The following is a 12840-nucleotide window of genomic DNA, read 5'->3' as shown; positions in this document are numbered from 1 at the left end:
TCGTGGGTTGCACCAACAAATAAGTCCAGGCTGGGGCTTGCGTCCAACCTCTTATCTTCTCGACTCCCACCGCCGCTCTTCTTAACTCATCCTTTACGACTTTACGAGCACTGCACTGTTACGAGTAATACTCAAGAGTAATACGATACCATAGCCTGTTATACCTTGTCAGGGATCCTTGGAACTTCACGATGCGCACTTCCACCATCATCGCTCCGCTTTTCTTCGCGGCCACAAGCCTCGCTCAGGCTGTCGAGGAGGGCATTGCGCCCGATGCTCCTGCCCCCGAGGGCTGCCTGACTACCGTCGAGACGCCCTTCCGGATTGGCACACTGGAGAACCCCGACCTGAGTAAGCGCGAAACCGCTCAAGAGGTACGTTACCCTCCTTGCAAGCGGCCAATGCACAGCATACTGACGTAGCACCCCCAGGCATCAGATGGCGACCTCCTCTGCACCCTCGAGGACGGCATCCTGCACGACCAATACGGCCGCACGGGCTCCATTGTCGCAAACCAACAATTCCAGTTCGACGGCCCACCCCAAGCTGGTGCCATCTACACAGGCGGCTTCTCAGTCTGCGGCAACGACTCGCTTGCCATTGGCGGCAGCACACGCTGGTGGCGCTGCATGAGCGGTGCCTTTGGCAACCTGTACGACCAGTCCATCGGCGCCCAATGCCACGAGATCCGTATCCAGGCCATCTACGATGAATCCGCGTCGGCGAGCAGCAGTCGCAGCAGCAGCGAGGCCATGGCAAGCAGCACCATGAGCAGTGCCCTGTCTGGATCCACTAGCATCATCTCCGCCAGCGAGACGAGCGGCCTGACGAGCGAAAGCAGGACCATGACTGGAAGTGGCTTCTCGACTGCTACTCCCTTCTCCAACAGCGCGACTGCGACTGGCTCCGACAGTGCGGATGCCACTTCTACCGGTGATGCGGCTGCTCCTCCTGCTGAGGGCGCCGCTTCGTCCGTGTCCATGGCTCCTTTTGCCATGTTTGGCGCGTCCATGGTCTTCCTCGGCGCTGCTTTGGTGCTTTAGAGCGTAGCATTATACCATTGAGCTTCTTAGGAGCTTGTTTATCACTCGCACATTGCATGCTGGGCTTCGCTCGGCCCCCTTGTTTATACCTACTTGCATGGTATTGCATCTTTTTGTACTACCCGTTTCGAATTCCATTAGCGAGCATATGATGCCATGGCGCACACCCACACAACCGGCGCATGTTGTCGCGGCTATTTTGGATAGCTGGCCAGCGCCATGATCGGTGGTAGCATTGGCGCATTTTGGATGGGGAGTTTTTTTTTTCCACGGCTTTGACGAAAGAGCATGGTATTCCGAGATACACATGGTTACGCAGTCGGTATACGGAGCTTAGATTAGAATCTAAGCCTTAATCATAATACTTTACACACATCAGTTGGCCTGATACGCGAGAGACTATACAGTGAATGGGTGTACATTCTTCTGGGTTTCAAGCTAGCATGGTACGTGACTTTCAACTCGCAACTGCTCTTGATGTAGTTGGAGGATGTCCTGACTCTGTGTTGCTCGATGCAACGAGGAAAAGTTGAGAAATATGATTAAAAATATACATCCAGACAAAGAGGGTCTGACAGAATAGGTCGAGAACACACTACCACTAGCGCGCACTGAGACTCATCAGGTATCAAAAGTCACTACCCAACTCATCAAACCCGTCCTCGGGCGCAGCCATGACCTCGCAACTCGTCTCCAACAAAGCCCGAACCTTTTCCATCACCTCGCTCTGTTGCTTCCATCTCGCAACTTGACACTCGATCCGCAGTCTCAGCTCATCAGACCAAGCAACAGGATTCCCAGGCACGTTTTTGGCATTGCTAATCATGGACGGTAGGAGCATAGTAGTCTGGAAGCCGGGCATGGACATGTATGATTTGAACTCGGTGTACGTGGCGTCGAGGGAGCGAAGTGAGGATTCGAGAGATTGGTAGGTGGCGTGCAAGGTTTGGAGGTAGGTGAGTTGGGAGGGTGATAGCGAGGCTGTGCGGCGGAGGAGGAGGAGCGTGCGGATTGCGTCTTCTTCGATTTGGGAGAGGCGGGAGGTGTGGCGGTCGGCTGGGGTGTTGAAGAGAGGCGTGAGGAAGCGGAACGCCCAGCGGATGGTGTTGTCTTCTTGGGCGGAGGTTAGGGAGGCGAGGAGGCGTGCGCGACGGATGGCGCGGAGGCAGTCTTCGTGGTGGGAGAACGTGAAGGGGGAGTCGCGTTTCTGTCAAGTTGTTAGTCGGGGATTGGTACATAGAGAGATGTGTATGGGGGGCAACAAACTTGTTCCATTAGTATCCGTAGTGCTCGTTCTGTCTTGAGGAACCGGACGAGCATGTCTTTCCATGCTACTCGAACAAGGCCCGTCCGTAGGTCCACATTGAAGTCGAAATGTAAGCGGTCTTCGTCGAGAGGGAAGTCGAGGTCTAGAACAGCGTGATCCAGTCGGATGCACCAGCGCAGTTGACCGAACTGTTCTTCTTCCCGTAGCAATGCCAGTCGGCCAAGCACGCCATACCACCGTGGCTCGACGTCGTTGATCGTGTCTCCCGATTTTGTTTCCAGGCCGCATATGGTTCTGAAAGCGCGATACCATTCCTCTTTAATCTTGAAGACGGCATGTTTATTGCTCCAGATGGGTCTCTTGCCTTCCAGACACTTTGTATCCTCTTCAATCTTCAGAAAACCCGCTTCAAGCAAATGCACAGCTTCATACTCCTCCTCATCCAGATCTTCCATGAACGGGTCCTGTCTTGGCCCCGTATATCCCACCAGCTGCGTCCTCTGCAGACAGTGGTACAGAACACGGCCGTCGAGCGCATCGCGAAACCCACGACACACTAGCCGCCAATCGAGGATATGATCGACAGGAACGTGTTCGAGAATCTGGAGCAGGAGTTCTGCGGGGAGGTGCGCTAGCGTTGGGTTGCCATTGGAACATGAGGGCGGCGCTTGGCTCGAGTCGATCGAGGAGATGAGGGCGGCGACATCGTCTTGTGTGAAGCCTAGCTGGATGTGGCGCCTCAGATACGAGGGCAGGACATCGTCACTATGGCTGCGAGGTGTCGAGGGTGGTGCATAAGGTAGCTTAACGGGCGCGCTAAAGCGCCCGGGTGACTGCGACATTGACTTGGGTGGAGATGCGGGGATGGGGATGGTTAGGGGATGGTGTGCGTTTTAGTCTCGGCCGTACGCGCGCACGTGTTTCGTGTGAACTATTGCTCTGTTACACGACATGTGTGTTTATCTGGACAAGCATTTATTTGAGATCGAAGGCAGGTTGCGCAAGGGTGCGATTCGGGGGGGTATAGGGGCTGTGACGGAACTGTGCCACGTTCTCATTATGACCAGACGGTCGGACGACTCCATCACATCCTCACCAAAGCACGATACGCAATGGATGATTTCTCCACACGACCCGACACTCCGCGACTTCACGACTCGCTCAGCAACTCGCACCCTAGTTTGACCTTGGAAGCAGGAAGAGTCCCGCGTATGCTCGGCAACTCAATACTAATCCCCAAAGCGGAGAGGGTGGGTCAGGTCTTAGCCGCCGCTTTAGCCCCAGCGGTTTGCCCCAAGTGGGGTACACACATGTCCATCTTAGTTGTCGACGAATAGCCTCGAGTATGTTGCGGATATGAACAGCCTCTCGACTTCCTTTGCAGCTTCCAGAGACATGTGGGGAAGATTGCCGCGTCTTCGCAGTAGTACATCTCACCATGGCTTCCTCCCAATGCCATGCTCGCTCAGCGCCTCTTCATCATCTTCTTCGTATCGACAGAAGCCCTGATTCCTTCTCAACATGGCTCCTGCAGTCCGTCGACCAGTCCGCGTTGGTGGTGCCTCAGGCGGCTTCTCCGATCGCGTCCGGGCAATCGCATCCCTAGCGAAAGACGATGTCGATGTCATAGTAGGAGACTGGCTCTCCGAGATGACAATGACCATGCACGGCACCGGAAAGCTCAGGAATAAAGAGCAAATGCTCCAAGCGCGTTCTTTTGTAGAGAAGCTCAACTATGCCATGTTTGCTGAGAACTTCATGGACTGCTTCACTCCCGCGATTCAGGATATTGCTACCCGCGGCATCAAAGTTTGTGTCAATGCCGGCGCATCGGACACGGAGCTGCTGGCTCAACTTGTGGATAAGACATGTAAGGAGGCTGGTTACCCGTTGAAAATAGCTTGGATTGAAGGCGACGATGTTACAGGCACTGTCAAGAGCATGTTGGACAAAGGCGAGGGGTTCAAGAGCTTGATGCATGATAAGTCGGTGGCCGAATGGGGATTGGAACCTGTTTGCGCTCAATGCTATCTTGGTGGTTTGGGCATCGCGAGAGCACTAACCGAAGGTGCTGACATTGTCATCGCGGGTCGGGTTTCAGATGCTTCACCCATCATTGGTGCTGCAGCTTGGTGGCATGAGTGGACAAATGATCAGTTCAACGAGTTGGCTGGCTCTCTTGTGATTGGTAAGCCATCTATCCTTGTCCTTGTATGCTATACTAAGTGCTCAAGGTCATCTTCTTGAGTGCGCCGCGTATGTATCCGGGGGCTACTGCTCAGACTTTCGTAGTCTGCTGGCACAAGGCAAGCACATCAATATGGGCTTCCCTATTTGTGCCATCGACAACAAGGGGGAGGGTGTAATGTACAAGGAGAAGAACACCGGCGGCTGCATGACTGTCAACTCTGTGACTTCTCAACTCCTCTACGAAATTCAAGGCCCGCTATACTACAACTGCGACGTGACCGCGGACTTGACAGACATCAAGATCGAGCAGGTTGGCGAAGACCAAGTCAAAGTATCCGGCGTCAAAGGCCTCCCACCACCGCCGACAACCAAAGTCGGCATTACAGGCTTCGCTGGGTGGCAGGCCGAATACCACATCTACCTTGTCGGACTCCACATCGAAGAGAAATGCAAATGGATCGAAGAGCAAATCCGATACGAACTCGGTCCCGAGCTCATCAAGAAGTTTGATGTCCTCAAGTTCATGCAAAACGGCTCCTCAGTCATCGACTGCCGCAACCAAGACGTTGCGACAGTGGATTTCCGCGTCTTTGCTCAATCCAAGGATAGAGAGCTACTCAATATGCGTAATCCCAAGGGCTTCTTCCGCATATCCATGGTCAACTTCTTAATGTCCTGTCCCGGTGCCTCATTAGGCAACGACGTCCGACAGGCAGAAGGCAAACCATACTACGAGTACCATCCCTCTCTCCTCCCCCAATCCGCGGTAAAGCAACGTGTCCATTGTATCTGGGACGGCGAAACATCATCTGGCTTCCAAGACGGCAAGAAAACACTAGACATTCCCCTCGCACCCACATTCCAGGATCATCCCCGCCAACAACCCTCCTATGAGACACACTCCCCCATACCACTTGCGCACTTTGGTCCTACCGTACGCCTCCCTCTTGGGTCTATCGTTCTCGGCCGCTCTGGCGACAAGTGTTCAGACGCCAATGTCGGGTTCTTTGTGCGTCACGACGATGAATGGGAGTGGCTGCGCAATTTTCTTACCATTGATAAGATTAAAGAATTACTAGGTCCTGAGGAGTACAAAGGGAAACAGGTTGATCGGTTTGAGATGAAGAATATAAGGGCTGTACATTTCTTGTTACATGACCACTTGGACCGCGGGTATGATGCTTGCAGTACTTATGATACGCTGGGGAAGAACGTTTGTGAGTATTTGAGGGCGAGGAGTGTGGATTTGCCGGTGAGGTTTGTTGAGAGGGGGGTGTTGTAGTAGATCTGGTGGCGTGAGATGCATTTCAGTCGTTTTGCACATGGGTGAAGTTTGTGGACGATCATGACGCGTATATCAATAAGGGCTAGATGGAGGTACCCGTAGACATGACTCTATTTTGAAAGCTTTTGATGAGCCAGCAAGCTCGCCGTCTGCAACCATATAGTGGTAGACATGATATTTTCGACGGAATTTTGACAAGGGCTTGGACCTTGTGACATAATGTCCATGCCTTCGTAGCCTGATTATTTTTATACTATGCGACAGTCTTCTTCTCATGGAACTGTGCCAGAGGATTTTTGATCATCTCCAAATCATCGCGCGGAAGTTTTGACAACCCGAATTATCGGAACGACTTTTAGGAACCAAAGTTCCCCTCAAGTCTCCAAGTATACAAAAGAACCAAGATTCACCTCGTTATAGCTTATTCAAACCCAGCGCTGTGATCTTCCAGAAACAGTGTTTTGAGTCATGTTATGGTTCATTCAGTGGCGACCACTATTCAGAAGAAGAACCAGCGTTTTTGAAGAAACAAAGAGAGGAAAGCAGCCATGAACTGTTGGATGAACGTTTTTGGTCACCTGAAAGAGGTGATAGAAGAGATAGAGAGTAAAAGCGTGTTGGAAAGGAGGCATTTATACCAATCTCAATCCTTCTAGCTTGTGGAACCATTGGCCAAATACTATCTGATAACCGTTGGAAGTTTCTGTATTGGTTTCAAAGAGGGAAACTGGCTTTTGAAGTGGAAGGTCGAACCGCAAGGCCTCATGCCACCACTCCGCAATTCAATTCCCTCATCTTGGTTTTGGTGTCCTTCAGCTTTCTTCCTATTCTTATGAAGCCTCTTGCAGAGATGCAACCATAGTCTGCGTTTTTCGAGATGCGCAATAACGGCTCGGAGTACCATTTACATATGTCGAGCTATAAGCTTGTTTGTTTCAGACATGGAGGTATCATTGCCTCTGCCGATTTCAGTGAAGCTTGAACTCAATCAACGCTCATAGTTTAACAAATGAGCGCTCTCAAAGGAACATGTGAACGTTATGCTGTATTTTTGGGAGAACAAAACACTTCCATTTAACTAGAGCGGTAAGTTTTGAGAAGAAAGGAGCACACCGACCACGCGCAATCATGAGATGGTTTTGGCTTTGTTTTCAGTATTTCATCTTTGTCAATCGGAGATATAGGGAGAGAGTCATCGTGAGTGAGATATTGATATAGACCTCACTACCACTAGTTCCTGACCCGAATGTCTGGGCGTGGTCTCGCAGTCGTGGTTGGTTTTGGTAGCGACTTATCAAAGCAAGAATTCGATTTCGGCCCGGGTATGAGTTGCAAGGTCATCATGTCTCCAGGGTGAGGAGGTTTGAAGCCCGGGAAGCGATAAATTCATTGCGCTCTCTGCGTTGTGGTTCCAGGAGATGTAGTCATAGGGTACCAGGGAATAGTATGTGAAATTGTCGCCACAAGTTCATGTAGTAACAGATTTCTCGCGGCAAGGATTGTACATGTCTTCCAAAGCTTTTGCTTCATGGTACATATACATCGCTTTCTCAGACGGAGACATAACGTCAATAGCCACAATGTTTTGAAAGCCGAGTCGCAGTCTGAATAACTTCGGCGACGGGAGAACATCTCATGCGCATATGGCTTGTAATTTTGGAAAACGAAGCCGAAACACAGCGTCCATGGTACGTTGCGCTTCTTGTTTTTTTGGATTCGATATCTTCGAGTGTGGTTAAAGAAAAGAGAGGTGGCAATCCGTGGAAGAGCTTTATATAGCTGTTACGAGGGCTATGATACGGATGCATGTTGTTGGTTAGGTCCTAGTGAACATCTCCAAGCTGCAGCGTGGCGCCTCTTCTCATCGTTTATGTAAGATATATATTTTGGTGGATCAATCTTAATGAGATCCACGCGTCATGTCGCAGGCGCGCCTCGCTGAGAATATAGACATGGCGGGTTTTGGGTACTTTCGTCCTTGCTAACTCTTGATCTTTCCGTGTGCAATGTACCAAAATCACATATCCTTTCGCAGTCAGGTTCTTCTTCGGGAAGTCGACCTCAGTTTAATCGTTATGCTACGCACTTTTTGTAATTCAGATAAGTATATCTCGTTAGACATGAAGCTATTTATCACTTCAAGTCTGTCATCGCTACAGTTGCTTCTAAGAGAGCCTTTGGCCTGATGATTAAACTTGCCAAAAAGGAGGCTTACGGTCTACCCATTCTATGCGGCTTAAAATCGGCACGCGGCCGCTTATGTTGCCGTGCAGAGTGGAGTTGTAGCCTTCTCCATGTCAGCAAAGATCGACGATACTGTATCCCGAACGTGGCATCCCGGCGAAGCTTCTCTAAGACGATGGGCGGGAGATCGTGCACGAAGTGGAATGACTCGCAGCTGTCAGAGTACCTGGGTAGGGCTCGGGTACGCTAGTCGACGCTTACTCTCTGCGGGGGTGGACCCTGCTTGTTTGGTATCCAATCACGTTATGCGCGTCAAACGACAGCAACTCTGGCGAGTACGACAAATAGTGGGCAATTTCTGAATTGAGACTGTCGCCTTGTTATATGCTATTACCACACACCTCCGGACCAGGCCCGCGCTATCGCACTTCCTCCATTACACAATACAACAAATGGCTCTCATCACGTCTCTACCATAATCCCCAATTAGCCGTCCATCCACCTAAGCCGCTGCCGACTCGAGCTGACGATGATCTACTGCTTGTAGCAAGGAGTGCGGAACTGAGCATTCCAGCCACTGACAGTCTTGTACTTTCCACCAGCGTTGCAGGCGGTGCCGGCCTCAAGAGGGTTGTTCGGGTTGGTCGCACCGTCGGCACGGTGAGCGTTGGTGCACCAGCGCTGGCAGTCGAGGTTGCCAATCTTAGCATCCTAGACGAGAAGATTCAAATCAGCATTCAACATTCTATTCATCCTGTTGTGTTCCTGGAGAATTACTCACCGAGTAGACGCAGCAGTGCGAGTCATCTTGGAAGAGGCACTGGCACCACTGGGCAGCCTGGGTGGTGATGGCGCTGGCCATCAGCAGAGTGGCGAGGGAGAGGATGCGGACCATTTTAGCGGTTGTGGGGAGTCTCGAAGAGGTGGTAGAAGATTGAAGAGTGGGATGGATTGAGGTTGAGAGTCTTAGTGCTGTACAGAGAGATGGATATCAAGCCAGAGGGGGTGTTGCTCTGATATTTAATATACTGAGGGCAGAGAAAGGCTAACCAAAACTTGCTTAAGCTCGTATCTCTTGATGAAGGAGCCATTTCAGATGTTAAGCCGAGTAGTGCTTACATCGCTCTAGATAGTAAAGTCAAGTTAGCCCGGCCCCGTATCATCTCTCTAGACCACCTGATGTTTACGTGTGTCTATGCGTTCTGAGGTATCTCCTAGTTCGCAGTCGTGACATACTATGGCTACCGGCAAGAGAACTGCGTGGACGGAACTAGCGCGTGTCGATCACAAGGATTAGAAAACAAGTCAACACAGGCCACCGTAGGGATCATAGCGAATGGGAGAGACTGCGCTTCCTTTTCGGTCTTCATTTCAGATATCACGAGCTCACTGACCAAGTGCTCCACCGACAATGCTTGTGTCGGCAAGCATAGTAGATCCTGTTTGGCAAGTTCTTCCCTATTCGGTCAGCTGCTCGGTCTAATAATCTATGCGCTGTTCTGAGCTACTCGGGATTAGCTTGAAGGGTATGGTATGAAGACACACGTGAGAATGTGTTTCGTATGATCATTACAGCGACTCAAGTCCGTGTGGGCTTTTGCGTCCCATCGCTAGTGGTATTGGCACTGCGACTTATTTCTTACTCAGCTGACCACAAGAATTCATATGTGACAAGATGAACATGAGCTTACCTTCCATATAAAGCTGCAGTGATTCTCTCTAAACGTAGCATACCGACTCAGCATCTTCAGTACCCACAAGTCTTACAACCCTCCCAATCCCACTCATTTACTCATCATACTCGAACGCCGGCAAAATGGTCCGACTTTCCGTCTTCGCGGTTATCTTCGCCGCCGTCACTGCTGTCGCCGCCGACGGATACTGCCAATGCCTCTTCGCGGATGGATCCCACTGCTGCGTTACTGTAAGCCAATGATAGCCTGAGCAAACTCAAATAAGATATACAAGCGACCAAATCTAACAACAAACTAGCAATACGGCATCGTCAAGGACTGCACGGCGCGATGCATCGACAACGGAAACTCAGACAAGAAGTGTAACGCTGGTGGCAAGTACTCGAACGTTGGCGGATGGCACGCACAATGGCGCCGCTCCTGCACGGACTGGACCATTGGAAACGCATAAAGTAAAAGAGCTCGTCAGGGTGACTTGCGCAGTGCCACCCAAGCAATTGTTTCTTTGGATACATGGCAACCAATGTTCCTTCTCCTGGTTCCCCTCAGTACTTGAGATCATAGGACCTCGCTGGAAAGCTCGCATGTATATAGGTCACATTTCCTTGAAGTCTTAGATACATGACTTAGAGGTATGACAGTCAATGAAACCACCTTATATACCTTACTCGTCAACTCGCACTCGCACTCGCAATCAGTGACTGAATGTCATGGAATCAAGCATAGAATGTCGATCTGACAAGCGAGATAAGCATTGTGCTTCTGCTAGCAGCAATCCCGCGAACTTGATTACAGGGATTCACTGTGACCCAGCGCGTCCAACGTACCGAAGCCGTACGTAGGGGATCTTGCATTAGTGTGTACCGTATCAGTAGGGGGTGGAGGTCTGGAAGTTAGAGTAAAGCATACGGCCTGTGGTTATCAGTGTCACCCGTCAACGACGTTATCTAGGATACCTATCCTCGCCACCACGATGCAGCTCCCCAAGCGCCTCTAGTTGCTTCGGTTCACGAAGAAGATTAGCGGTTGCCTAAGTAGGCAATAACACGGTCCGTACTTAGTCTGAGCGGCCGTACTGCGGTTATAGTCCGTACTCAAGGATCTTTTGGGTACTGCCGTACGTATAACACTAACAATCGGTCCGTACGTACCTCATGATAGCCTCATTTGAGCCGTACCACGGTACGTTGGACGCGCTGATGTGAGCTATGCACGTCCTCCCGTGAATTGCTTGCCGAATTCCCGCTGATATGTCTACAACTCGTGTTGTGTGGTCTCTTAGTCTGCTGGGCTCTATAAAGATCTTGATTTCTCTTGCAGCTCTACAAATCTTTCACTCATCAACTCCATCACATCACTCATCACATAATCTCGCAGCTTGATCCCATTACATCGTCCTCATCAACGCACAAAATGGTCCGCCTTCTCACTATCGTCACCGTGCTCTTTGCTGGCGTAAGCAGCGTTGCTGCTTCATACTGCCAGTGCCTCTATACAGACGGCAGTCACTGCTGCGTTATTGTAAGTCGTCATGTATCACTTCACTCAAGCTTGGCTTGCTCACAACTGTGATGTTTCTAGGACAATTTAGTCAATGATTGCACGAGGATGTGCACTAAGGCGTCTAAGGACTCTACGACTGCCAACCAGTGCAACGCCGGCGGGAAATGGTCCAAAGTCAGCTCGTGGAACGCCAACTTCCGCAAGAAGTGTGGACAACCATACATCTACTAGATTCTGTAATATAATCGCACCATCCGCAAAGCTCCTGCGAAGGCATTCTCTAAGTCCAATTCCATGGGAAGAAGCCGTGCAGTAGACCTTTCGAGATCATCAGCCGGGATGTCGATAATTGGTTCAATCAGGCGAAAGAACGCGATGTGATATTATGGAATAGCTTGTAGTTGGTTGGTTAAGCATCAGGGGCCTGTTGAGAGCACATCAATGGCCCGTCGCAGGCTTTGCGATTCATATCATTATCTTGTCTTTTAGAGGCTCTTTTGATAAGTAATGCTTGATGGGTTATAAGATTATGTACGCGGCCTTACGTTCTGTTAATACAGATCAACTTGTGAATAACACTGATGATGCCTTAAGCATGCGCGTCCGCAAAGTGCTCTGAGATGCACCAGCACTTCCAAGTGCCACATCATCCGCGCGCTTTACAGAGTGTCCATGATAATGTATTCGAATACGCTGGGATAAGACCATGAACGTATCGTTAATTGCTATTAGTAGTTAGCTCCCCATTAACGGACCGTCACGCCTGATTCAAGCGATATCATTTCCAAAGTCCAGCGATCCCTGTAAGTGATAACGCCGAATCGCTGAGGGGACGTTTTGGTAAGAGCTCACCGCCGTGAAGATTGTCGGAAGCAGGGACTATCTTAGGCGAGAAGCGGTCTTCGGAAATTACGATGCGCGACATTACGGGAATTCCCTCTAGCGCCTTGCGCAATACCCACCTGTCAGCCTTCACCACGTCGGAACGTGGGTGCGCAACCGAGAGACAGAATACTAAGAAGGTATAGCGTATCTGTTGCTTAGGATCTTTGATGTTCATTTGCGGCTCTGCTATGGAGGAGGTCGCAAGCGAGCACAGAGGCTTCGCGAAGAGTTTGGGAAATCTGTGAAAGTGAGATATTGCCTTGTGGTGAGCGACATGCCCAGCTAATATTTGTAGAGTCCCACGGTAACGACTTCTCAATGAGCTTCAATTCATCTGGCGTCCCCGGAAAGTCAACAACTCGTAGCAAGAGACGGAGAAGTAGTTGGCGTGCGCAGAGCACTGCGCTCGGACGGAAGTCGTTGTACTGTTGCATCCACGATCTCGGTGGTATTGACAAAACACAACACGCATCGCGCGCATCGAGAGACTCGGCATTCCTTCGATATACACAGTCTCCAGGGAAAGTGTTGTATGTAAGTCACTAGCAGGGCCTAGATAAACTAGCTATAGACGGAACAGATCTACGATCTAGTACCGGATTAGACAAGGTTATAGTCGAAGGAGCTTAGCTTCCATCTAAAGTCTGACTAAGATAAGCCTATAACGTGCACCACCAGTAAGCGGCCCACACCAGTAAGTGGCCCACCCCACCTGACCTGACGCGACGCTCTACGCAATTGCTCTACAACAACGCAATAATATCAGATATAATTAAGAGATATAGTTAA

At 50.5% G+C, this 12840-nt stretch overlaps 6 protein-coding genes across 6 annotated transcripts; 4 read left to right on the top strand and 2 right to left on the bottom strand.

Moving 5' to 3' along the window:
* Window positions 1-191: 191 nt before the first annotated feature.
* On the top strand, window positions 192-1043 carry J4E82_010605 (uncharacterized protein; the record flags this gene model as incomplete). The annotated part of the gene is made up of 2 exons (XM_051736816.1): window positions 192-374; window positions 432-1043. The coding sequence occupies 2 exons, from the start codon at window positions 192-194 to the stop codon at window positions 1041-1043; spliced, it is 795 nt and encodes a 264-aa protein (XP_051583412.1).
* A 628-nt stretch (window positions 1044-1671) lies between these two features.
* On the bottom strand, window positions 1672-3152 carry J4E82_010604 (uncharacterized protein; the record flags this gene model as incomplete). Its single annotated transcript, XM_051736815.1, has 2 exons — window positions 1672-2250; window positions 2310-3152. The coding sequence occupies 2 exons, from the start codon at window positions 3150-3152 to the stop codon at window positions 1672-1674; spliced, it is 1422 nt and encodes a 473-aa protein (XP_051583411.1).
* Window positions 3153-3831: 679 nt separating this feature from the next.
* On the top strand, window positions 3832-5782 carry J4E82_010603 (uncharacterized protein; the record flags this gene model as incomplete). The annotated part of the gene is made up of 2 exons (XM_051736814.1): window positions 3832-4498; window positions 4545-5782. 2 exons carry the CDS (start codon window positions 3832-3834, stop codon window positions 5780-5782), a joined length of 1905 nt encoding a protein of 634 aa, XP_051583410.1.
* A 2721-nt stretch (window positions 5783-8503) lies between these two features.
* Window positions 8504-8864, bottom strand: J4E82_010602 (uncharacterized protein; the record flags this gene model as incomplete). Its single annotated transcript, XM_051736813.1, has 2 exons — window positions 8504-8680; window positions 8751-8864. The coding sequence occupies 2 exons, from the start codon at window positions 8862-8864 to the stop codon at window positions 8504-8506; spliced, it is 291 nt and encodes a 96-aa protein (XP_051583409.1).
* A 921-nt stretch (window positions 8865-9785) lies between these two features.
* On the top strand, window positions 9786-10114 carry J4E82_010601 (uncharacterized protein; the record flags this gene model as incomplete). The annotated part of the gene is made up of 2 exons (XM_051736812.1): window positions 9786-9893; window positions 9962-10114. 2 exons carry the CDS (start codon window positions 9786-9788, stop codon window positions 10112-10114), a joined length of 261 nt encoding a protein of 86 aa, XP_051583408.1.
* A 962-nt stretch (window positions 10115-11076) lies between these two features.
* J4E82_010600 (uncharacterized protein) lies at window positions 11077-11397 on the top strand (the record flags this gene model as incomplete). Its single annotated transcript, XM_051736811.1, has 2 exons — window positions 11077-11184; window positions 11245-11397. The coding sequence occupies 2 exons, from the start codon at window positions 11077-11079 to the stop codon at window positions 11395-11397; spliced, it is 261 nt and encodes an 86-aa protein (XP_051583407.1).
* Between the last annotated feature and the right edge of the window lie 1443 nt (window positions 11398-12840).

This window comes from Alternaria postmessia (assembly GCF_024291825.1).
Source record: "Alternaria postmessia strain BMP 2775 chromosome Unknown scaffold_134, whole genome shotgun sequence".
Lineage (NCBI taxonomy): Eukaryota > Fungi > Ascomycota > Dothideomycetes > Pleosporales > Pleosporaceae > Alternaria > Alternaria postmessia.
Note: the sequence above shows the minus strand (reverse complement) of the source record. Positions and strands in the feature narration are given on the sequence as shown.